The sequence below is a fragment of the Gouania willdenowi genome, chromosome 17, assembly GCF_900634775.1.
Source record: "Gouania willdenowi chromosome 17, fGouWil2.1, whole genome shotgun sequence".
Classification (NCBI taxonomy): Eukaryota; Metazoa; Chordata; class Actinopteri; order Blenniiformes; family Gobiesocidae; genus Gouania; species Gouania willdenowi.
Genome location: NC_041060.1, coordinates 15,598,388 through 15,621,837, shown reverse-complemented (window position 1 = coordinate 15,621,837; position 23,450 = coordinate 15,598,388). Strand labels below are relative to the sequence as shown.

At 37.4% G+C, this 23,450-nt stretch overlaps 1 protein-coding gene across 3 annotated transcripts in view; it reads right to left on the bottom strand.

Annotated features, from left to right (window-relative positions):
- Window positions 1-21,726, bottom strand: part of piezo2b (piezo-type mechanosensitive ion channel component 2b) — a 114,451-nt gene extending 92,725 nt beyond the window's left edge. For all 3 annotated transcript variants that reach the window (XM_028472390.1, XM_028472392.1, XM_028472391.1), the window contains exons 1-3: window positions 21,127-21,726; window positions 12,739-12,834; window positions 3,837-3,962 (exon numbers count right to left, since the gene is read on the bottom strand). In XM_028472390.1, coding sequence (XP_028328191.1) covers window positions 3,837-3,962; window positions 12,739-12,834; window positions 21,127-21,190 — 286 coding nt within the window. In that variant the 5' untranslated portion in view covers window positions 21,191-21,726. The remainder of the gene's footprint in view (window positions 1-3,836; window positions 3,963-12,738; window positions 12,835-21,126) is intronic.
- Window positions 21,727-23,450: the final 1,724 nt, after the last annotated feature.

Genomic DNA, 23,450 nt, shown 5'->3' with positions numbered 1-23,450 from the left:
TTATACTCTGTGGCCAAAAGGAAAAGGGTGTCAGGAGGGCCGAATGCCAGATATAGAAACCTGAGATAAGACCATTTTTCTCAGAATGTAGTCAGCGCGTCTCATTTCCTTTCCCAAGTAACCACATATACTGTAAAGAGTCTTAGGACTTTTCAAAACTGTGAGCACATCTCATCAACAAGGCAAAGTCACACCTTTTCAAAGGTGCTGTTTGATACTAGATTATCTCTGTTACACATACTACGTACCACTCATACTAAGCCTGATGTCAAAATGAGTATGTAGTGCGTTCACATTAGATAGGATGGAAAAATTGTGTACGTGAGAAATATCCAGATGTATAATATATTGGGACGTTTTTGAAGTATGCACGATCATACTCAACGGTCCCATGATGCATTGCGAGCGGAACATAAAATGGTCCTGGAACCGGTGTCATGTACTGAGTTCACATCGTACTGAGATTGTATATGCACATATATGCACATGCGCGCACATTCAAAAAATGACTTTTTGCTAAAAAAATAAATAAATAAATTTTGTTTTCAAAGTGAATGGACACCAGTTTTATTTGTTTATTGGATTATGTTAGGGTTAGGCTTATCATCTCAGTAGGGAGGTAAACTCAGACCGTGACACTGGCTTCAAGCTTAAAGTCAAACATCCCCTTTTTCAAAACAAAAGCATCTCTTCTTGTCTTCCATTAGTTTTTAACACTTTTGTAAACAGGGCTCTTGTTTTGAAGATAAACGGAAGTTTGGTCAGTAACACATTGGAGGGTCTCCGAAAATCTCTGAAATGTCAGCATTAATTGACTTTCCGCAAGTTTTATGGATCAAATGACCACATGTTGATATTCTACTCGGTCACTTTCTCGATTATAATGTTTTCAGAACTATGAAAGGTGGTGAATTAACAGATATTTAGCCTCAGTGTGCTTCAGGTTTTTGTCGTTGGTTTAAAACGCATCTTGGGAAACTTGGAGGAATACTTCAGTGGGAACGGTCACCATCCTACTGATCCTAACCATACTCATAGTAGATTGTAGACAGTATATACTCATTGAGATTGTAGTGCATAGTACCATAGGGCCATTTCAAACACTTTCTCAGATGAGTGAATTGATCTACAATGTTCACCATTAACTGTGACCTAGCACAGTCCAGCTGCTGTCACCAGAGGTTCAGTAGAACTTTTGAGCTTTGAAGAAAATAGTGAAAATGTAATCTAAGCAACGCCTTTAATGAATCAGTGAAATCATTTCGTCTGATATACGACTTTGTGACACTACATCAATGAACGAGGTCAAAGTTTAGGCACGAGACGACCCGTGTGATGGATGGGACACACGTGTGAAAACCATCTGTCAGGAACATGTGAGCATCTAAACTCACTGGTTTGTGGTCTCAGAGGGAGTGGATGGTAGTGGAGTCAATGAGGAGCACCGACGGACATAACACGGCAGCAGTTTTCTCCTAAAGCCCCACCTACTGTATGTACCACCAAACATGGGTAGTGGGTCGTGTCTGAGCTGGTAAACCATGTAAAATGATAGCATAAACATCTGTGTGTCAGTGTTAGTAACTTTACTAAACGCTAAGAATTACAGGGTACCTGTAGTGGAAATGTATATAACACAAAATGTATGGATATTACCAACAAGCAAAACATGTTCACCTTTTTATAAATAAATTAATACAAAAAAATACATTAAAAACATATTTTAGAACAATTTTATTCCTTGGGGCGACAACTATGGAGAGCCGCCATTGTGGTCAGGATATATTGCATCATATTTGTACATATGTATTATTTTTGTAAATTTCTGTATCATATTTGTATTATTATTATTATTATCATCATTATTATTAATAGTCTTACTTTATTTTTTACTACTGTAATGTGTGTGTATCTGATCCTTATTTATAACAGTCTTTTACTTAATTATACTCATTTAATGTTTATTCTTTCTTTCGTCTTTGTTAGACATTTTATTCTTTTACTTGTTATTTTTTTCCTAAGTGGCTGTAAAAAAAAAAAAAAAAAGCAATTTCCCCCTCGGATTAATAAAGGAATTTTTTTTTTTTTTAATAAAGTACACATTTTGTTTATTGGTAATGCATTAAATTATATACATTTCCACTACAGTTACCCTTTTACTTTCAAATGTAAATATTGAGAGAGAAATACCGCTTTCCAGTGAATAAATCAATGTATCAGGGACAATGTAACACCCTACAATATTTAAAAGTAAAGTTAAAGGTTTTTACAGACCAAAAGTTATTTTGAAAAAAAAAAAAACAACTGGATAAAAACATAAATTAATTTATTTAAGTATTTTTTTACTTAATCTGGGGTTGAATTTCCCTTTAAACAGAATTAAATCATTTTAGTTTGTCAACATGCCTCCTTGTTAAGGTTATATTCTATATATTTTCAGGCATAAATTAATTCATGTTTTTATCGTGATGTTTTTTTTTTTTTTTTTTTAAAATCAACCATTAGTCTGTGAAAACCTTTCATTTTACTCACAAAAAGCAGTATTTTTCATCTCAATATTTACATTTACGTTTTTATTGATCTATGAGGCGATTTATTTTATATTAAAAAAAAAAAATTGTCTCCAGCAGCTTTAAGTAAATTTAATAATCTGCAACCAGTGCATTTTATCATCACTAAACGTGTTCTCACTATGATGAGTCATTATCTGTGTACACGTGGTTTAACTTTATACAAGCACAGCCGATAAAAAAAACACCATCACGGAAAATGTCAACGCAGCGGTAACATTTAGAATCATTATTAGAGCGCACAGATCTGATCTATAAGCATGTGTATTAGGGCCGGAAACAATGCGTCAACGTAACCGATGACGTAGACGCAAAAAATACAGATGCGTCGTCTGACCAAAATAAAGATGGCGGCACCGGAGAATAACTAATGGAGTGGCTCCTCAGAGTTTCAAAAGTACAAGGCAGTGAAGACACGCACTCGTTCGTCGAAGGCAGCTGTTCCCGAAACCCTCGTCTTTTATCCTGGGTGTGACTGGACGGCACTACTTTGACGCAACAAGGAGGAAACACCCGCCATGACATCAGCAGCAGACGCACGCACGCACAATTCTCAAGGTAAAAGGAAAGTTTATTTTTTGTTGGAAAAGCACTGTCTGTATTAGCATTTGAAATTTTGAGTCTAACAAAAATGTGAGTGGCAGAGTATTACTTTAATTTCATGTGAATGGTTGAACTGGTTGAGGAAAGACACCATGACAGGCTCCCACTGCCTTTTTTATTTTTTATTGAACGCTACCTCTGACTCTGAATGCTTTATTTTGTACTTTTATATTCTTCCTTGAACTTTATTTTGGAATTTTGAGTTGAAGAGCAATAAACATATATTGCAATGTTAAGGAATTCATGTCTTTTTTGTTTGTTTTAGATATGTAAATCAACGTGTATAAATTACTTTTAGTCAATTAAAGGGGAGATAATCGAATCAAACTGGAAAAATTAATCGTTAGATTAAACGATGTATAAAAAAAAATTGTTAGATTAATCGTTTAAAAAATAATCGTTTATCCCAGCCCTAATGTGTATGTATTTAAATATGCTCTGACATGGAGGAGTGCTGAGTGGACGTTATCATCACTGGAGAAAGAAACCATTGCTGAAGGATCTCAAACTTAATTCCTTTCGTCAATAGTGTTGATACTTTTGATTTTAGGCCATCAATCATTTCTATTCCTTCCTCTTCAGGTCTTGATCTTTGCCCCGGTCTGATACCCTATACACAACCAGCCCCAACAGCCTGGACTATGAAGACAGCAGTGTACTCACAGTTGAAGTCAGAGGTGATGGAGTTCCCGGCCAGGAGGCTGTTGACGGTAATCTGATAGATGATGTGGAGCAGCAGGAAGGACATACTGGTGAAGCAGAGGGACTGCAGCAGACGCCCTGTGTGGCCTGAAGGAAAAGGAACAATCCCAGTCAATTCACCAGCTTCTCTTGAAGGAACACCGTGTGTTACCTCAGCTCCAAAACACAGAAACTGCCTCTGAGATGTTTGTTTTTCTAGGTTTAAAAGTGAAACGTAGCTCCTGTTTGAATCCTGTGAAGTCTTTCTTTTTATTATTATTATGAAACAGGGTTAGAGGACGGTAACTGACCATGAACAGCTGGTTCTCATACACTGACACATTTCTGGTCTACTTAATGTGCATCAACTGCTGTGAATAAATTCTAATAGAAGGTGAGCGTGACTGCGACAGCACCCATGGGGTACTGCTGTGGATCATGGTACATATAGCTCCGTTTAGTACTTGGAACTCTTCCTCAGAGAAAAGACTATTTTGTCACTTTTGTCGGTTCCCAAAGTGGGGTACGTGAACAGAAATGAAAAGCAGCGTGACAACATTGGAAACTAGAATATAAATAGACCAGCAGGCAGGAGCCTCCATGCATTGCTACTAATTGGTAACAAAACTACTTTCTCACAGAAAAACATCCATCCATCCATCTTCATACCCACTTATTCCTGTTTATCAGGGTCGCGGGGGTCTGCCGGTGCCAATCTCCTAGGGCACTGGGCAGGGGTACACCCTAGACAGGGCGCCAGTCCATCACAGGGCAACACAGACAGACAACCATTCACTCACTCATTCACTCCTATGGGCAATTTAGAGACTCCAATCAACCTTACAGTCATGTTTTTGGATTGTGGGAGGAAGCCGGAGCACCCGGAGGAAACCCACGCAGCACGGGGAGAACATGCAAACTCCACACAGAAAGGACCCAAGTGTCCACCCCAGGGCTTGAACCCAGGACCTTCTTGCTGTGAGGCGGACGTGCTAACCACTAAGCAACCGTGCGCCCACACAGAAAAACAACATCCCATCAAAAAAAGCTCAAACATGGCGAGAGCTACGTTGCTTTACATGTTTGACCAGCACGTACTTCTGCAAAAGTGAATTTTCAGCTTTGACAAATATGAAAACAATCAATAAAACAATCTTTGCGTGAGGAAAGATGTGAGACTTAGACCACGTGTCAAACTCACGGCCCAGGGGCCAAATCTGGTCCTTTGGAGCATCCATTAAATACCATGATTGCAGTCATTTTTAATGTTAAACAGTTGAAAAAAAGTCAAAATTATTACAAAATCCTGAAATTTTCCTCAAATTATTATACATTTCCCTTATATAAATAGAAATTGGTCACATAATCTTGGAAATTTAAAGTGAAGATCCTGTTGCGACTGATATCTATCGCTTACTGCTTGGATATTGTAGGTTTCTTACATATTTTGTATATGTAGAAGTGTAAGCTAGGGCACAATAATGTTGATATTACTCATTTTCAGCCAAGATTTCTGCTTCCCAAAATAAGAGATTGTTTATCAGTGAAAATACCAGTAAACTAATGAATTCAATAAATCTGATCATTCTGAATAAGATGTTTTCTTGTGTTCTTACAGATTATTATTATTTTATTATATATTATACCTAAACAGAATAGGTCAAATTCAGAGACAAATTTCACTGTAGGGCTACACTGTATATGACATTACATTATGTTTTTTAAGTGTGCAGGAGGAGGGGGTACTGGGCTTCAGATTAAATGTACAGGACTGTGAAGAGTTTTGGGAACCACTGGTCTAGAGAAAGTAAAATAAACTTCATTATGAAACGCAGGATGGCCAGGAGAAAAAACACCTTTTGTTACAGTCGTTTTCTGTCTTTTCTGTTAGTGAAAAATGACTCTACTGTCTGCAGAGTCAGACAAACATATGGGTTATTTAGAGGCCTTTAATGTACGTGAGGATCTCAGCTGTCAGTGGTCGACGCTGATCCTGGGAGCGAAGGATGAGCACAGGCAGGGGGGCCACAGCTGCTCAGCACATGGCCTTTTATAGAGCACCTCCAGGTTTCTGCAGTCGTTCTGGTGATTGTTGGGTAACATCTTGTTAGCAAACAAAATGTTCATGCAGATTTTTTTTTTTTTTTTTTAAACTAAATTTAGCTCACTTTCAGCCATTTTTTTCATTTCATTTGAGGCAGAAATTCATGTAAAACAGCCTGTTCATTATCATAAAAATGTGTACACAAAAAATATATTTATTTATTTCTCTTCTTTGGACAACAACAATTTAACACCATAACTAAAATATACAATCATGCAAAAAACAATCCCTAAACTCCCATACATTTTGTCCAAAAAGGAGTTGGAAGAAGCAAAGGCTTTTCATGTCCTACTCCTCGTATTTTTGATAATAACCACAATGTGCATTGTCAATCTAAATGTTAAATGTACTGTAAATCTAATCGGCCACCAAGTGTAAAGCTAAATGTTTAGAAATTATACAAAGTGGGCAGGTTAGCGCCCCACCCACGAGGCCCCGCCCACAATCCACACACCCCACCCTCCACAGTCTCCTCCGTCCTTTGTGTCTTCATCACTGGCGAAAGATAGTTGACCTACAGCATGCTGATACTCGTCTAATCTAAATCCATTAAAAGGACAGTTGTGCAGCTCGTACACCAGTCATTACCGCTTTTTCAAGTTCTTCAGTTTGGAGAGATCCCGCAACATCTCGCTCTTAGGTGGTGTGGGCGGGGCCTCGCGATTGACAGGTGCTGACCTGCCAACGTTGCATAATTTCTAAACATTTAGCTTTACACTTGGCAACCGATTTAACGTTTACATTTAGATTAAATTTTCATGTGTACCCATTTTTAGCAATGATATAGAACATGCTGTTTTACATGAATTTCTGTCTCAAATGAAAGAAGAATCAGCTAAATGTGAGGAAAGTGAGCTAAATGTTCAAAATATGTCAGCTATGAAAAAGTGACTGAGTTTTTACATTTGGCAGCCCATAGTTTTGTGCTTACGTCAAGCATAAAAAACATTTCTACAGCAATAGGACAACATCCTGGCTGGTTTGAGTAACTAACTTCTTTTCCTGCAAGCCACCGAGGTCCAACCTTTGTGCAACTTAGCAACGCTCCACATCAGGCTCATTAAAAGCAGAAAACAATTTGCGCAAATTTCCCATTCCCAACTTTTATAATGATGGAAACAATGCTTGTAAAAAGGAAGGTATGAAGAGTTTCATCCAGCTTCTGTAACCATTGGGATCCAAAGACTTTAAACAACATCAAACTAAGTTGCTTCTACCTGCCTTTCTGAGTCATCAGCACACAAATAACTGTGCCATGTTCACGTTTTCAGGAAAGCAACCCAATTTGCAGTTTTTTGAAAGCTTTAAACACATTTCTTTACTGTTTTTCCTGAACAAACTGTCCATTATTGCCTTTTCTTTTTACAAAAACGTGAAACCTCATAGTCCCAGAGAAACCTGGTTAAATGTTCTAAGGCAGTGATGTCATTAGTGTATCTAGTGCCAGAGTTTGACAAAGGAAAACCACGAAAAGTGAAAAATATAGAATTGACACATTTTCTAGGACAGAGAGGTAGATCTTTATGATGGATTTCTCGATTTAACACAGTTTGAAGTCTTAAATTAAACGATGGTTCCCCTAAAAAACAAATAATACAATTAATCATTACATCAAATCTGTTTACAAATCGCGCAGGAGGAGTAAAACACTCCCTTGAGGGGAAATTGTCGTGTCTGCAGCTAATTAAGTAAGCATGTGGCACCAACTGCTCACGATCTTAAAATACTTGTTGCTCACATAAGACCAGCTCTTTAAAAAAAAAAAGAAATTCATTTCCTCCGAGAACGAAAAGTTGACTCCAAAATCGGCAACAACAACATTCAAGAATAAATCAAAGATGACAATCTCAGAAGGAGAAAAGGTATCCTTAGGCAGTGCTTCTCTGCGGCTGCAAAAAGCAATCTGCATTTATTGAATAATTCATGTGTCACATTTGGTTTAAATTCAGTTTTGCAGATTTAACGCCCACAAGTCTTTTAGGACTCAAAGACTAAATGAAACAGACCATCAAAACAAAGAACAGAACTTGGCCTAATCCCTTTAAAAAAACCATTTTAAAAAAAAAAAAAAAAAACAGGACAATCTAAAGTAAATATAGGAGAAAAGCAATAATAACATACATATTATAAGAAATAAATTATTGCCGTATACCACACTCTTAAAACAACATGAGATATGTAAAGACATAAGAGACCTTGAAGAAAAATATAAATAAATGGGAAAAATGCAGAAAATTGTAAAAAGCTTTTAGTCGTCCAAGCATTTGGAACGATGCAGCGACACTGCAGCTAGTTTTTTCCCAGCACTATTACAGCACGTTTCTGCAGTAGGACAGGTTATCCATTGTAATTTGTTTTTCTATTTGTGCATTAGTGTTTGTCAATTACACTTCTATGAAGGTAACTATGATAAATCAAGCAGGATGCTGTGAAACATTAAATCCACATGAGTCTTTATTAGACATTATTAAAATATTTAATAGACTGACGTTTTCTAAAATAATCAAATAAAACTTCCTTACAAGAGTTTTGTTGAAATTATCAACGATATGGCTAAAAAAAAAAAAAAAAAAAAAAAATGCACTCCATCTTCCTCATACAGTCCAGATTAAAATAAAAAAGGAATATTACTTTTTGGCTTGTCAATGTTTCTAAATTGACTGTACAACCCATGAAAAGAAGTGTTACTTTATTATTTTCTTTGACTGGCAGCTTCTGTTCAGTTACACGTCTATTTTGTTTTAGGCTCATCAGCCAACGCAAGGAAAAGAAGCCAAATAAATCCTGACATGACTTTTCATGAAGTCAACAGCTCTCAGGAACATGAACATTCAGCATCGGAGGAAACTCCTGTCTTTAACTATTGATGAGACTGTAAGTGGTCCTCTAATTCTCTCCTCCTCCTCCTTTACTTCCTGATTGTTATTCCAGCTGGAGACCAGCAGAGACGCATCTTGGACTGGATGTTGCTGCTCCCTCCACCAATATGAGGTTATGTATTATTAAACACTGCATGTGGTCTCCCAACAAATGCCATATTATTAGCGGTCTGGGAGGTGTGCTGTTAAGTATCCTTTGAAGGTGCGGCTGATGTTGGCGGCGGTGATCCCACATTCAGCAGCCGAGAGAAGAGCGGTCACCCCAGTCACTTCTCGTAAGCCGCAGAGGTCCATTGTGGTTTCCTTTAGTTTAAAAGACGCAGCATTGTTGCCAAACGATGGAACGAGGCCCATTCTTCAGCTTTCAGGCTGTTTCTCACCAAAACACCAAACACAGTTTGGCTTAGAAATCAAATCTGAAGTTTTACAACAATAAAACAGAGCTGCAGATGTTTCTTTATCCTTTATCTGAATATTATTACTACACAGCCATATTTGAAGACGATCCAGCACAGACAGACACTACTCAGACTGATACAGACTGGGCTGAGCTGTGATGACATTGCATTAAAGGTCAGCAGTCGCTATAAAAACTGATTAATTGCAATCAAACACATTAGTGAGGGCACATTTTATTGGTTTCATATCAGAGTTTGACATATTTTTTCCCAAAACCAGTCTGTGCATAGAATTCATCAATGTCTGAGAGTATTATATTCAATGAATTCAGTGTGTAGCAGGAATTTCAGTTCAATTAATGACTGCCTCACAAATGGGAATTAAATGGAAGTAAGAATTACCAACTTTCCCCAAATACGTGGTTTTATTTCATTCTTTCCATTTGAAGAATGAAACGTTTCATTTCAGTTTTTCAAAAGTCGGAGGGGGGGCACAACAGAAAAGGTTCGAGAACAACTGATCTGATGTGTCAGTCTCCAAGGGCCTATATTACGACGCTAGATTTCCTCTTAACGCGCTGGACTATGAAGCTGGATAAAGTCTTACAGAGCTAAATCAACATGGTAACTTAGGCTGAACGACTAACCTGCTCTGGACCAGGTTTTGTTCTGGATAAGATCTGAGTGAGTACTAAAGTCCCGCCTCCTGACCAATCAGTTCTTAGAAAAGGAGCTGTCCAATAAAAGGAGGATCATTGTGAACACGTCTGTGTGGATCTGATGTGACGTTCATTTACTGATGACATCCTATAGGAAATATAGAAACTTTTATCTAATAGACTGATAAAGTTAAATAAGTAAAATAAATCAGCTGATAAAGCCTACGTGCATCGGGTGCTTTCAGACAAATAAATTAATTCATTGATTCATGTATTCTGGGGAGATGCAAAGAGCCTCAGTCCTGTAATATGAAATATAAATATATTCCACCTTATGATTTATGCTAATCTGTACAAACGTAGCACCAAAGCCACAGAAAAGGTCAAAGTATCTGTTTATTCTCCATTTATAATCTCTCTTAACACTCAAACACTCTTAACACTGTTGCTGCCTTTACTGCAGCAACAGTGTTGGCTTTGGTCTGAATTATGGATTTTATTTCTTCATATTTTTAAAAAAAGTATTTCTCAATTGTAACGCAAGTTGCTCTCCACAGTTTATCCGTGATTGTGATTAATCCGACACTGATCTCCTCCTCTGTCACAAAAGCGCGCACGTAGCCAGGCTGAAATCAACTTGCTTAACTTAGTGAGTTGTAATCAAGATTCGTAGGACAGCTTCTGTCTGAGATGAGAATGTTTGGTTGGGTGAAGCCCCTAAAGATAACTTGTGTTTTTCTAAATCTGAGGTTGTGATCTGGGCTAGTTCGTTTCAAAGGTTGTTTGTTAGGAATTAAAGTGAGGGTTGAGTTGTGTTTTTTACTAGCAACACCACCTGCCTATTTCTTAGTCACCGTCTTTTTTTAACCATATAATACCGACATAGTAAAATGCATTGCTAGATCTCAAATGGATTGCTTTGTACACCATGGCTTCTTCGTTTCAGTGTCCTCCTGACGTCCAGCGTGATCATCCTTCGTAACCACGCTCTGATGTAGAAACCAAAGCTTCATATGAAGCCCAGTCATGATGACATCATTAATCCTGGTGTACTGGGAAAGCTCCCCCACTCGCTCCTGTAGGTAGACCATCTTCTTTCTCTGTATTCTGAACCCACAGCTCTTTCACCACCTGGTTTGTTTACAGCCGTTAGCGATCAGCTGTTAGCAATCAGCGGCTCGCTGCGCAAGCTTAGCATAGCAGCTGGTTCGTTTGTCTGAATAGTTAAGCCCTGGAAGATAAGTACATTTGGCCAGTAAAGTTAGACTGCAAATGGCTCATTAAATCAGTCAAGACCTGTTTTTCTTTGCACTTGTTGAAGTGTAAATGTTTCTGGCCAAGTTCTTATTGTTTTTTTTTTACCAGTTGGTGACAAAAATGGCAAATCACAGGCTCCAAAATTGTGACTTTTAAAGGCTTGCATTGCTCTAATTCAGGGGTTCTCAACCTTTTCAGCCCATGACCCCCAAAATAAAGGTTGCAGAGACCGTGGACCCCCAGTGTACCTAAATGTGGTTCAACACAGACATGAACATTGAAAAACAGTCATGTGGAGACAGGACCATCGATAAGGGGGAATAAAGGGGAGAAATTTTTCCATAAAGTCAGTAAAATGATGGTCCATTGTTCAATGAATCTGTGATAACCACATGTATTTATTTATCTGAATAATATCCACTGTTATCCAGGAAGTTTATTATTTGGGCCACAGTATATAGTCATCTTAAAGATGTGAATCATTGTTTTAATCAGAAATAAAATTGGTTAAAAGAGACCAAAAATGGTGGAAAAGGTGGTGAAATGGGATTTTAAAAAACACAGAAATTGGTTAAAAGTTGCAAATTAGAGTGGCCAAAAACAAACGGAAAAAGTGGTTAAAAAAAAAAAGGGGGGGGGGACAATTCATAGGAAAAATTAGTTTAAACTGGCAAATAATGGGCATGACAAATCGTGAATGTGGTTAAATTAGCCAAAATAAGCATGAAATATAGTGAAAAGAGGTTAAAAGTGACAATAATGGCTCAACATATGTAACATTAGGTGGGGAAAGAGGTGGAAAGAGTTTATACGGGTTTGAAAGTGGAAAAAATGTCCAGAAAAGACATGGGAATTTGATCAATTGGCAGAAATGGGAGTAATATTGCAAAAATGCATTAAAATGAGCAAAATAATGGAAGGAAAAGGTGTTGAAAATAGGTTAAAATATGGCAAGTTTTGTGTAGTTGCAGAAAAAGATTAAAAATAAGCAAATATTGGCTTAAATTGATAAAAAAAATAAATCTTAGTTTCTTGAAGGCATCTTGTGACCCCCTCCAAGTGTCTTGCGACCCCAAGGTTGAGAACCCCAGCTTTAAATAACAAAAAACACTAAAGTAACAAAGAAACAAGGTTTTATTACCCATTAATGAATTAATACGTCTGTTTTTCAAATTGTTTCACTTCCCCATTAGAGATAAGATGAAGATCTCAGACATCCAGGAGCAGGAGTAGAGTAGCGGTTTCTCCACATCTAAAGGAGTCAGTTGAGGTGATTTTGACATGCCTAGCTAGGAGGAGACCCAGAGGCTAGCCTCCTAAACGCTGGAGAAGTTACAACTGTGCGTTGGCTAGGAAATAACCTTTGGATCTCCCCAGTGGAGCTATTGGAAGCAGCTGAGGAGAGAACCATGTGACTTTGGCCCTATGACCACAGGAGAGAACAAAAGAGATAGTTCCCAAGATATCTGTCATCTACGTTCTCATCTCAATACAGTATCAGTCTGCACAGGGAGCAATGGTTTGCGTTACAGCAAGGCTTCTATTAAAGCGGTGGGTTGTGTCAATGATCTCAGTGGTGGTTCTTACCTTGCATTGTTGTGCTTGTGGGTTCTGCAAAGAGTGGAATAAGCAGGAGATAGATGAGGTAGACGAAGGACAGGCCATTGTACCTGAAGAGGCAAGCTGCAAAACACAAACACAAACACATGAGCAGGGATCGCAACTTTACTTTATTAGACTAGAACAGTCTTTACTGCACTCTTTGTTTGCTGTAACAATAGGATGGAGAGAAAAGAGTGAAAGTGTATTAAAAAGTTACAGAGGCCAAAAATGTTCTTAAAGTAATTAAAATGCCACAACATTCCTCAAACTAAACTTTACACTCACCAGCCTCATTATCGACTCATCTGGCTGACATCCCAACTAAGTCTGCACTTCATTCAGTCACTCAGGAACTGAACATTTGTTAAGTAAAATAAATGACCACATTGTCCTCGAGTGTAGGGAGAGGAGACGATTGGCCGCGTGCGCCGTCTGTGGGCAGATCAGCCTCTCCGCACTGGGGAATTCCTCTTTTTGCACAAAATTGGATCACTTTCGCAGATTTTTTGTTTGCAGGGACGTTCTGCCAAATGGAGTGTTACTGAAACTAAATAACTTTGCAATGTTTAAAGTCAGTTATGCAACTGCCTTGTGTGGCTTATCATTCTGATACTTTAGGAAAGTACGATCTACCTTTTAGGAAGCGATAGAATAACCTTTCAAACCCAACAGCGGCACGCATAAAGCATGTAAATGCACAAATTACCCACAGATGCCTCACGCGATTTATTTCTGCTCTTTATTTTACCATTTTATACTTCATCAAAATGACATAATACAATACAAGTACTATTTCGGTTTAGTTGAAGTGAGTGAAAATTACCGGTAATTCTTTTTTTTTTTTTTTTTTTTTTTACAGGGAAGTTCTCCTCTCGAGTTTCAGCAGTAAAATAATAATATTCTGATAATTACCTGTTTAAACAAAACGACTTCAATTTCCCGTTTCTCAAAGATGCCCTTTAATCTCAGTATCTTTATGTAACCATGATTTTTATTCTTTGACTCTAAAAACTGTTTCAACCAGTGGCTCACAATCATCCACCACATTTGTTACTGGATTACGTAACATGCAATGCACGCGCGCGCGCACACACACACACGATGACGGTTAAAGCATTAAGTGCAAACACGACTTCTAAAAACCATTAATTGCTGTATTGATCTGCAACACACCTCACTTCCCAAGTGGCACCAATCAGGGCTTTTAACAGTTAAAGAGCTCACATCACCAGCTGACCAAAGCTCACTTAATGCGTCCAAGATGACCCACACTGGACTAAAGACTCAGCTGATCCTGAGCCTTTACTCCTTTTGGGCTGTCACTCAGGAATTCCACACCCGAGCTAAAAAGCTGTGATATCCCATCATCTGACATGTCTTTCAACATTTATAGGTCAGATAGAAACGGACTTAGTGCAAAATGTGGACAGTACATGGTCTCTGACCTCCCAGATTTCTTTGAGCGATTATGTCAACAAACGCACAGTTTAGAGCTCGGTCGGCTGTAGGACTTATCGGCTGACTCACAGCCGCCTTGATATACAGAAAGATTTACACTTAACTGCTGAAAACGGTGCTTTATTTATCTTTGTACGCTCAATGGTCCTATTCATTGATATTTGGCTTGACTCCGGCTTACTGGAGAGAGAGGGCCACTCCTGGTTTTCTCAGTGTTCTGATCCGATACTGACAAAAGGTCAGAGGTGTAAAAGTACTGATATGTCCTACTCAAGTAGAAGTACTGTTACTTGATTGAAATTGTACTCAAGTACATGGTATAAAAAACACTCAAGTACAAGTAAAGTACTCAAAAGTAAAGGTTAGTAGTTACTTTCACCCCCACATTTATTTTTGGTAATAAATCTTGCCACGGTTCCCATGCATACAGTAAACATCTCATGTATAAACTTAAAAAGGAAGAGATTAAATCTTGCACAATCAAAACTGAATTTATTTTTCACAAAGACATCTGTATAAAATAAAAGGTTTGTCAAAATGTACGATTCTTTAAAAAAAAAAAAAAAACAGAAAATAATTTACTCTAATGGTTTACTTATTTTAAAACGCACTTAAGTACAAGTAAAATGACTGATTTAGAGATATACTCAAAAATATACTCAAAGTACCCATAAAAGCGACTCAGTTACAGTAACGCGAGTACTGCTAATCTGTTACTTTCACCTCTGCTGAAGGTTGAAAAACATTTTAAACTGACGTCACAAACAGTTTTAGATCAGGTCTGTTCAATTCAACTTCATTTATACAAGCGCAAATTACAAAAAAAGTCATCTCAAAGCACTGAACAAAAAAATAGAGTCCATAGGAAGAAAGAACCCAACAAGATCCACATGAACGAGCATTTAGCCACAGTTAATAAATGTTGATTAAAAAACTGTTCTTTTGTTTTGGCATAAAAACAATAAGATAACATCAAGCTCATGGCAGAAATCTTAACATTTTCTAACTATAAATCTATTTCCTCATCTTCAGTTGTGTGCCTATAGACTGCCTGTAAACACAGCCAGGTAGCAGTAATGTTTTCATCTACTTAGCTTTGCTCTCGCTGCGAACCATGAGCGCTCGACCGCAGCCTTCCTGACGATCTGCTGCTGCTTCTGTGACTCACCATTTGGAGACTTTTACACAGGGAATGAAAATAAACTGCCATTGTCTTCAGACATCAGATTACATTTTCAAAATCCCCTTTCAAGGCTAAACGACATCTGAAGCACGCCTACCAAATTAATTCATACAGTCACATCTGGTTACATAAAGTGTCTCACCAATGGACGCATTGACACCCTTTTCTTAAAATATAGCTGAAGCTACAAAAAAAATACAAACCTAAATCCACCTCTTGGTGTTGTCAACAGCCCCTGATTTAAGAGTTTGAGCTCATAAATGTGATCAAACCTTGTGTTCTGATGAAAATAACAGTGCCAGGCCAAACCAAGCACTGCGAGATAACAGAGGAATTTATATCCACAAGATAAAAGTGGGAAAACACTACGATTACTGTTTTCGTCTGCAATTCCAGCCTTAAACCAAGCTTTTTAAAAAGTCTACGACACCGAGCAAAACTATGACTCAATAATTCAGGATAATAGATCATGTATTTGAAAATCATCGTTTAAGTTTGTCCAATATATTCAAATATTGAGAGATGTCTCTACTTCCAAGTGTTTCAGTGGATTTTCACAACAGATGTGATACACAGCAATATTATTTCAAAAATCTCAGTTGCACAAGTTTTATTCCTGTTTTGAAGCCGTTTGCTTTCAAATCTGTTCTACAAGCTCTAGGTTTCATACAGATTTCAGTCATTTATATTTGAACTATAAACCAACAGTTTAATTTTAAAGATTGTGTTCTTGAATAAATTGACTAGGGTGTCCCGATATTAGCCTGAAAAACGAATATCTGATATTTTTTCCCCCCTCCCAATTCATTTATTTATTTATTTTATTCAATTGTAGAATACTGTAGATATTATGTGTATGTAATCAACTGGTTGATAATAAATGGGTCAGTTTTTTCTCAGACCGACTGTTGCTGAATATTGTTCTCTGAGTAACTTCACTTGATCAAGACTTTTCTAACATTCCACATTACAAAATAAGTAATAAAAGTATGTATGATTCATGGTGATATCGTATCGGATCAATATCGGTCGATATGCAAGGCTGCAATATCGGTATTATATCGGAAATGAAAAAGTTGTATCAGGACATCCCTAATTTAAAGTAGATCAAACTGGGTGAGCATCCACCTAACCAGTATCCCTTCCAATAGTTTTAGACATTCTTAAAGACGATAATTCTGACTCCTGCATTTTAATATTTTTATCTCCAAAAGCTATGATTGTGAAAACTATATATTTTGCTATTTTAAAAACTAGACAAAACAGCTCAAAATTAGTATTCTTTCCATAACATTGAATAGAATGTTGTAATAAATTTAATTAAACAAATGAGAAGAATGTAAATTGTATTTAATAGATTAGAATAATAATCATTTACTTGTGTTATTGTGTTTAAAAGCAACATGCCTGCGCTACTTCAAACTATATCTGTAAATTATTTTGTTTAAAGGAAACTCATTCATAAATAGTAAAAAAATATAATGTTAAGCTTTCATTTTATTCAGACAATTTTTTTTCAGGAAATTTACTTTGAAATTTCCTTCAATCGCCTGACATGTTTCGACTACCAACTGTCAGTCTTCCTCAGAGGCATCTACTGATTGCTTTGGTGTATCCTTACGTCTTTCATAAAGAAAGCATCAAAGCATCTACTGATTGCTTTGATGTGTCTTTGATTTCTTAGGCAGAATTTCAGTTGTTTTGTAAACAAAGGGGCGGCCCAGCTTTGGATTAAAGTATGTAAATAAATACATATCAATAATCATATATTACGATCCCCGCTGGCACGTCCACACAAACGGCCATCTTTGTTTCCTTCAGTGTATAACGCTGAGGAACAAACGTGTACACACTCTAACCCCTAAGGTTTGATACCAGACCAGTCGTTTGAAAAAGTGCACGCTCACAATTACCATCACACTCTAACTCTGCCAGTAAACACAAACAGCAAGCCTGTTTGATCAGCCAAGTGTGTGTGTGTGTGTGTGTGTGTGAGCGCGTGCATGAGGACACTGTGTACACATGAAGCCCAGCAGTTTTGCTGTGTTTCAATAGAGGTGCTGTCAGACGACCAACAGGAGGAACAGACCGTGTAACATCAGCAGACGACTCTTTCACTACCAGCCCATGAGAACAGTGACAATATGCAACATATATATTACACAACTGATTATGTGAAGTGATGGCAATGTGTGTGTGTGTGTGTGTGTGTGGAGGGCAACAACATCTGCACTTTCGTTCCTTTTTGAACAACAGGCACAGGAAAACTAATCCGATCTCACCAAATTCGTAAATGTTAGCGATGTGCACTGTGCATTGCCATGAATCTGACAATACGATTCACAATATGCATGTCACGATACAATATATCACGATATCTATAATTACTAATTCCATCTTTACAAGTACAAAATGGTCGATATCTAATTTTAGCATTTAACACCAGTGAAATACATATGGTTCCCTGACCCTTGGCCTGTATGGTTCATAATCCACTATACTGTTTCATTGTTCTTGATTTTTTTATTTTCTGTCCTATTGTGTTTTTAAGGACACATTTTCTCTCTGTAATTCCTCCTCCTGCTCATACTGGCAATGACGGCAAACTGTTGTTTTATTGATTTTATTATCTCATGTGGTTGACATCAACCTGCCGAAGGGACTAAAGATGGAAATTAGCCGTTGGCTATAATCTTGCATATTTACGTTTATTAATATGTATTGTCCCTGTTTTAAATAAAATTAACTCAAACACAATTTATTTCATTTTTTTTTTTTTTAAACTTGTGAGAACAAGTAAATGGTAACTAACTGTAATTCAAGTACCAAGATAAAAAAAACAAGTGGTATGTTTATCCAACTGTCAAATTACATTTTTCAAAAAAAGTTTAATTTTTTGCTTCTACAGCAGATTCTGATTCTGTTACGTTCTCAAATTCTTTAAAAAGAAAAAAAAAAAAAAAGATAAAATTTAAAAAAAAAATAACTGAGTCCAGTATGTTTTATGAAAATAAAGAGCAATCAACTTCCAAGCTAAAATGCATTGAGGACTGAGGTAGTTTAACAAGGTCCGAAGTTTACATGTAATGTATACCTGTATGTTAACTCAATTAAATGTTTTTTTTTGCTCAAAAGCACGATTAAAAAAATGATTTGGAAATGTGTTGAATCAATACAATAATCGCGCAGTGAAATACCGCGATATAACAGAATAAATTTTTTCTTACACCCTTATGAGACACAAACGTGCAGATATTCCACTATTTGAAAGCTTTCATCCCGTCTCTGACTCCTGATCATTGTCTGAAGATCACGGAAACAACATCGTCCACCCAACCCTGTAAACGTCTGTTACTGTATAACATCTACACTTCTTTCTTTCCCACTTTACATTTTCCTCCATCCTGTCGCTTTCCGTGTGCCGCTGCAGTGAATGACAAGTGCTCATTTGCACTTTGAAAAAACATAAAATATTAAAGGTATGTTTACGATAAAAGGGGAAGGTTTCTCTTCTCTCCCTTACAACCGCATTATTAATTCATACTGTTAAAACGACTTTCCACGAATTAATGGAGACAATGCATGGCCTCACAATTGCTTTTTGGAAATAAAGAGGGCGTCGGGCTGACAAGTGATGCATTATGGTGGTACTGAGTGGGTCTTATCTATAGAAAGCACGCTGTTAGCTTTAAAAGTGGTCCCGACCTCATAAGTCTCACGCAGACAACCACCACAACTGGAATTTTAGCAGCTGTTAGACGCTAATCAACTTTCACTTGTGGCCAACCACAAAAATGCATCAGAAAACTTAAAGTAAACTGCATTTCATTTACATTTTGAGGTGTGGGCCATCTCATAAATCCTAAATCTGCACTTAAACTTGAGGCATTTGAAAGCAGCAGAATGAAGAAGAAGAAGAAGAAGAAGAAGAAAAAGTCTGAATCATCTCCTGCATTGTTGAGAAGTGAATCAGACACGATTACAAAGAGTGTAAACACGCCCCGAACTGCACAAAAACAAAGAAAAAGATGAACTCTCGACTGTCACTGAGAGGAATGTAAAACGTCATCAGTCTATCCTCATCAATAGCAACAGTAGAAACCTCTAATAACATGCCGTAACATTAGGAACAACAACAACAAACATGTGCCAACAAAGCTCAATGAAAAGCAGAGATTTAAACCAACAGGGTAATAACAGCTTTGAAAGGGTATTCATTCAGAGCCAACACTGCAATAGTGGCAAGTTGTGCGATATTAGGGCCACACTAACTAACAATGATCAAAAATACTAAAATTGATTATTTGATGCAACCCTTGAAATACTTCCACTTCAATGTGAGGTTAAATATCGTACATACATGTTGGAGAATGCTGTAAAAAATATGTGAAAAAAGCCACCATTTCATTTTATATAACAGCTTAACAAATACACAATAGATGTATTTGCATTTTCTCTTTGGAGTTACTTTTTCTACTGTCTGATTCTCATCCCAAGTTTTTAATAAACTCGACATTTTGAAACATTTATTTAGAAATGATTTTCAGATGTGTGTTTGTTTTTAACTGGAGCCTAAATGCTACCGATGGTGACTTCACCCTCTGCTGTGGCCTGTTTACTTCACTAAAATAAGACCCAATAAGAGGTGACATCCAGGTGGGGGCTCGGTGCAGGTAAATACGGGCCCTCAGTGGGGTTTCTGGTGATGTGTGTGACCTCCAGCCTCGACAGGTCAAATACTAAATATTAAGGGCGTAACAAAAAAATTCATTCTGCAATATTTCACATGTAGCGCGATTTTTGTATCAATCCAAAAAAAATTCTAATTTCTTTAATCATGTTTTTAACAAAAAAACAAAAACAAACATTTAATCGCATTAACATTGGTAGAACACGTAAACGTCCTGTCACTAGGTGTCAGTGAACCACATCAGACCTTAGTAAACTATCTCACTCCTTAATGCTTTTTATCTTGGAAGTTGATTGCATTTTTTTTTTTTTTTAAACTGGGCATTTTGATAAATGTATGTGGTTATTTTAGAATCAGAATGTGTTGAAAAATGTAATATGACAGTTTCATAAACATTCCACTTGTTTTTCATATTGGTAATCAAAATACAGTTAGTTACCGTTTACTTGCTCTGGCAAGTTTTAAAAAAATATGACAAATTGTAATTTCATCCCATTTTGTACTTGTAAAGGGGACAATTGTAATTATTGACATTGCAATATATCGCGGCATATATCAATTTTTATCATAATCGGGATATATTGTATCGTGACATGCAAATTGCGAATTGTCTCTTGAGCTTGTTATTATTCTGAAAATCCCAAACCACTTGTTTTTAATATTGGTACTTTAATTATAATTATTTACCTGTTCTGGTCAGTTTTTTTAAAAAAAAATAATGAAATAATGCAATTCCATACCATTTTGTACTTGTGAAGGTGAAATTATTGTTATTGCAATATATATCGTATTGTTTCGCATCGGATATCGTGACATGCAAATCGCATCGTCAGATTCAAGGCAATGGACAGCACTACTAAATGTGTTTAGAGAGAGGTGATCAGAGGTCAAATAAAGACGTTTTAATAAGTATAAATGAAATGAGGTTAAAGGTTACATACTTCTGTTAATGTATTAAATGTACACACAAATAGTATAAGAAAAAACATTGAATAGATGCTATTTTGGGTGGATTTGTGGTGCGTAAAAGGAGGAAACTCACCAGCTGCGAGACACACTGGCAGCAGCAGCCTGAACACCAGTCCACACACCACCTCAGAGGCCATGTCTGGGAGCAGTCTGTGTTGAGTCCAGGTAACACACACCCTTCCTAAGGCTTCTCTGGCATCCCAAATCCCAGCTGCCTGCTCCGAAAGGCCACATCACACCGGGACCCGCCGTCCGTCCACGGTGACCCGCTGCGCACTCACCGGGCTTCGCCGCTACTGCAGGTACGAGTCACCTTCATTACTTTTGGTGGCTCATATGCACTCAACAAAGTCCTGCACACAAACACAAAGAAGCCGAGCCGAGCCGAGCACTCTCAGGTGCGCGCACAGCTGCGTTGGCACATCGCGTAAAAACAGCAGCAGAAAAAGCAGCCAAAACACAAGTCCTTCAAGACCAATTTAGCTCCTTCTAAACAGCCCCAAACCTCCACCGGTAAAAAGCACAAAAACAATAACAAACAATCACACTCTGTGCGTAAACCTCTGAACAGTGAGAGGTTCAAATAAGACACCAAAAACAGCTGGATAACTCCAGCCACACAGCTTGTACCCTTTGGTAAAATTGGACTTTCTGACTTCTTCTGGTGTGGATTTCACTCTCCAGCAGGAGACTACGGGACAGGCCCCATGACTGAAGCAAGGCTCATCCAATCAAAAGTGTTCCTCCTGAAAACCAGCCCAGCCCACTGGGATAATTGGAAGCAAGAGGTGGGCAAAGGCAAAGGCAAAGGGGGTGTGGGATGGGAGAGCCAAAGTATGAAAGGAGCAGTAACAACAAGCTGCTGCATGGTTGGATGGTAGAAAAATGCGTTTTCATATTAAGGTTTTAAATGTGAACATCTGGAGCCATTAAATAAACACACGTACAGTTTATGACAGACAGGCTGTTATGACGCTCAGATCTGACATGATTGAAGATAGCACGATGGTCCAGATGTTTACTAGAGAGAAACAGCGACGTCTGGCGGTGGATAATCCCCCTGCACCAATCAACCGACCTCTAACATCCATCCATCCATCCATCCATCCATCCATCCATCCACTAGAGCAGTGTTCCTCAAATGGGGTACACGTACCCCTTGGCACTACCTGAGAGAGAGGAAAATTAATAGAACAAAATCATTTTATTGTCATTGCACAAATACAACGAAATTGCACAAGCTCCTCCCAACAACATTCAAGTACACAAAGATTCAGCCAAACAATCATAAAAACAAGATAAAATATGGTAAAAGTCTGTCATAATAAAAAGTTCATCAGTATAAATATGCATGGTATGAAATATTAGAAATAGAATTATTCTTGATCCCACCCCAGGCGTGAGATGACCGTCAATGAGAAAAACTATAGAAATAAATCTATTCAGGAGCCTCAGTGTTTTTCAACCTTGGGGTCGGGATCCCATGTGGGGTCACCTGATATTTCTGGAAAAAATTTAAAAATATATATATATATATTATTTTATTTAATTAAAACTACACACAATCAATTGTATTTTTATGCTTTCACTTTGTGAAATAAATCTAGTTAAACTAAAAAAAAAATGATAATTGAAAAACTGAGCTCAAACACAATCAAAATCTAATTCTAGGAAGAAAAAAAATGTCCTTGGCGTCACAAGAAATTCTTGATATCAAAATTGGATCAGGATCCAAAAAAAAAAAAAAAGGTTGGTCACCACTGCACTAATTTCTGCACTAGTTTCTTTCTACTTATTTACAAAATGTGATTCTTTAAAATCTGTGTTATCACTCATTCATTTGCTCATTAGACTCTATAGTTGTTTTTAATTAGTTTTCTAAATTTTGATGCTGGACAAAGGGGATACTTGGAGTCAGAAATAAGAGAAAGGGGATACTTGAGCCAAAAAAGTTTGAGAACCACTGCTTGAGAGGTTTAAACCAAGGTTTCTCAACTGGTCTCGCCCTCGGACACACACTTTGCCACGGTCATTAAAATGCAATCAAGTTCTTTTCAGAATTCAAACAACCAGATTAAGTTTTTCGACCAAAGCTGTCCCTGGACCCACCAGTTGAGAATCGCTGGCGTAAAGAGTACTGACATATCCTACTCCAGTAGAAGTACTGTACTTAAATGAAATTGTACTCAAATACAAGTAAGTCATACATAAAATACTCAAGCACAAGTAAAATAGGCTCAAATAGCCCCCCATGTTTATTTTTGGTAATAAATCTTGCCATGGTTCCCTTACATACAGTAAACATCTCATGTATGTAACATATGGATTATGTTCATTGTGCTTTTCAATGAAATGGAAAAAAAAGAAAATAATCACAAAAAATAATAATTTACTTAG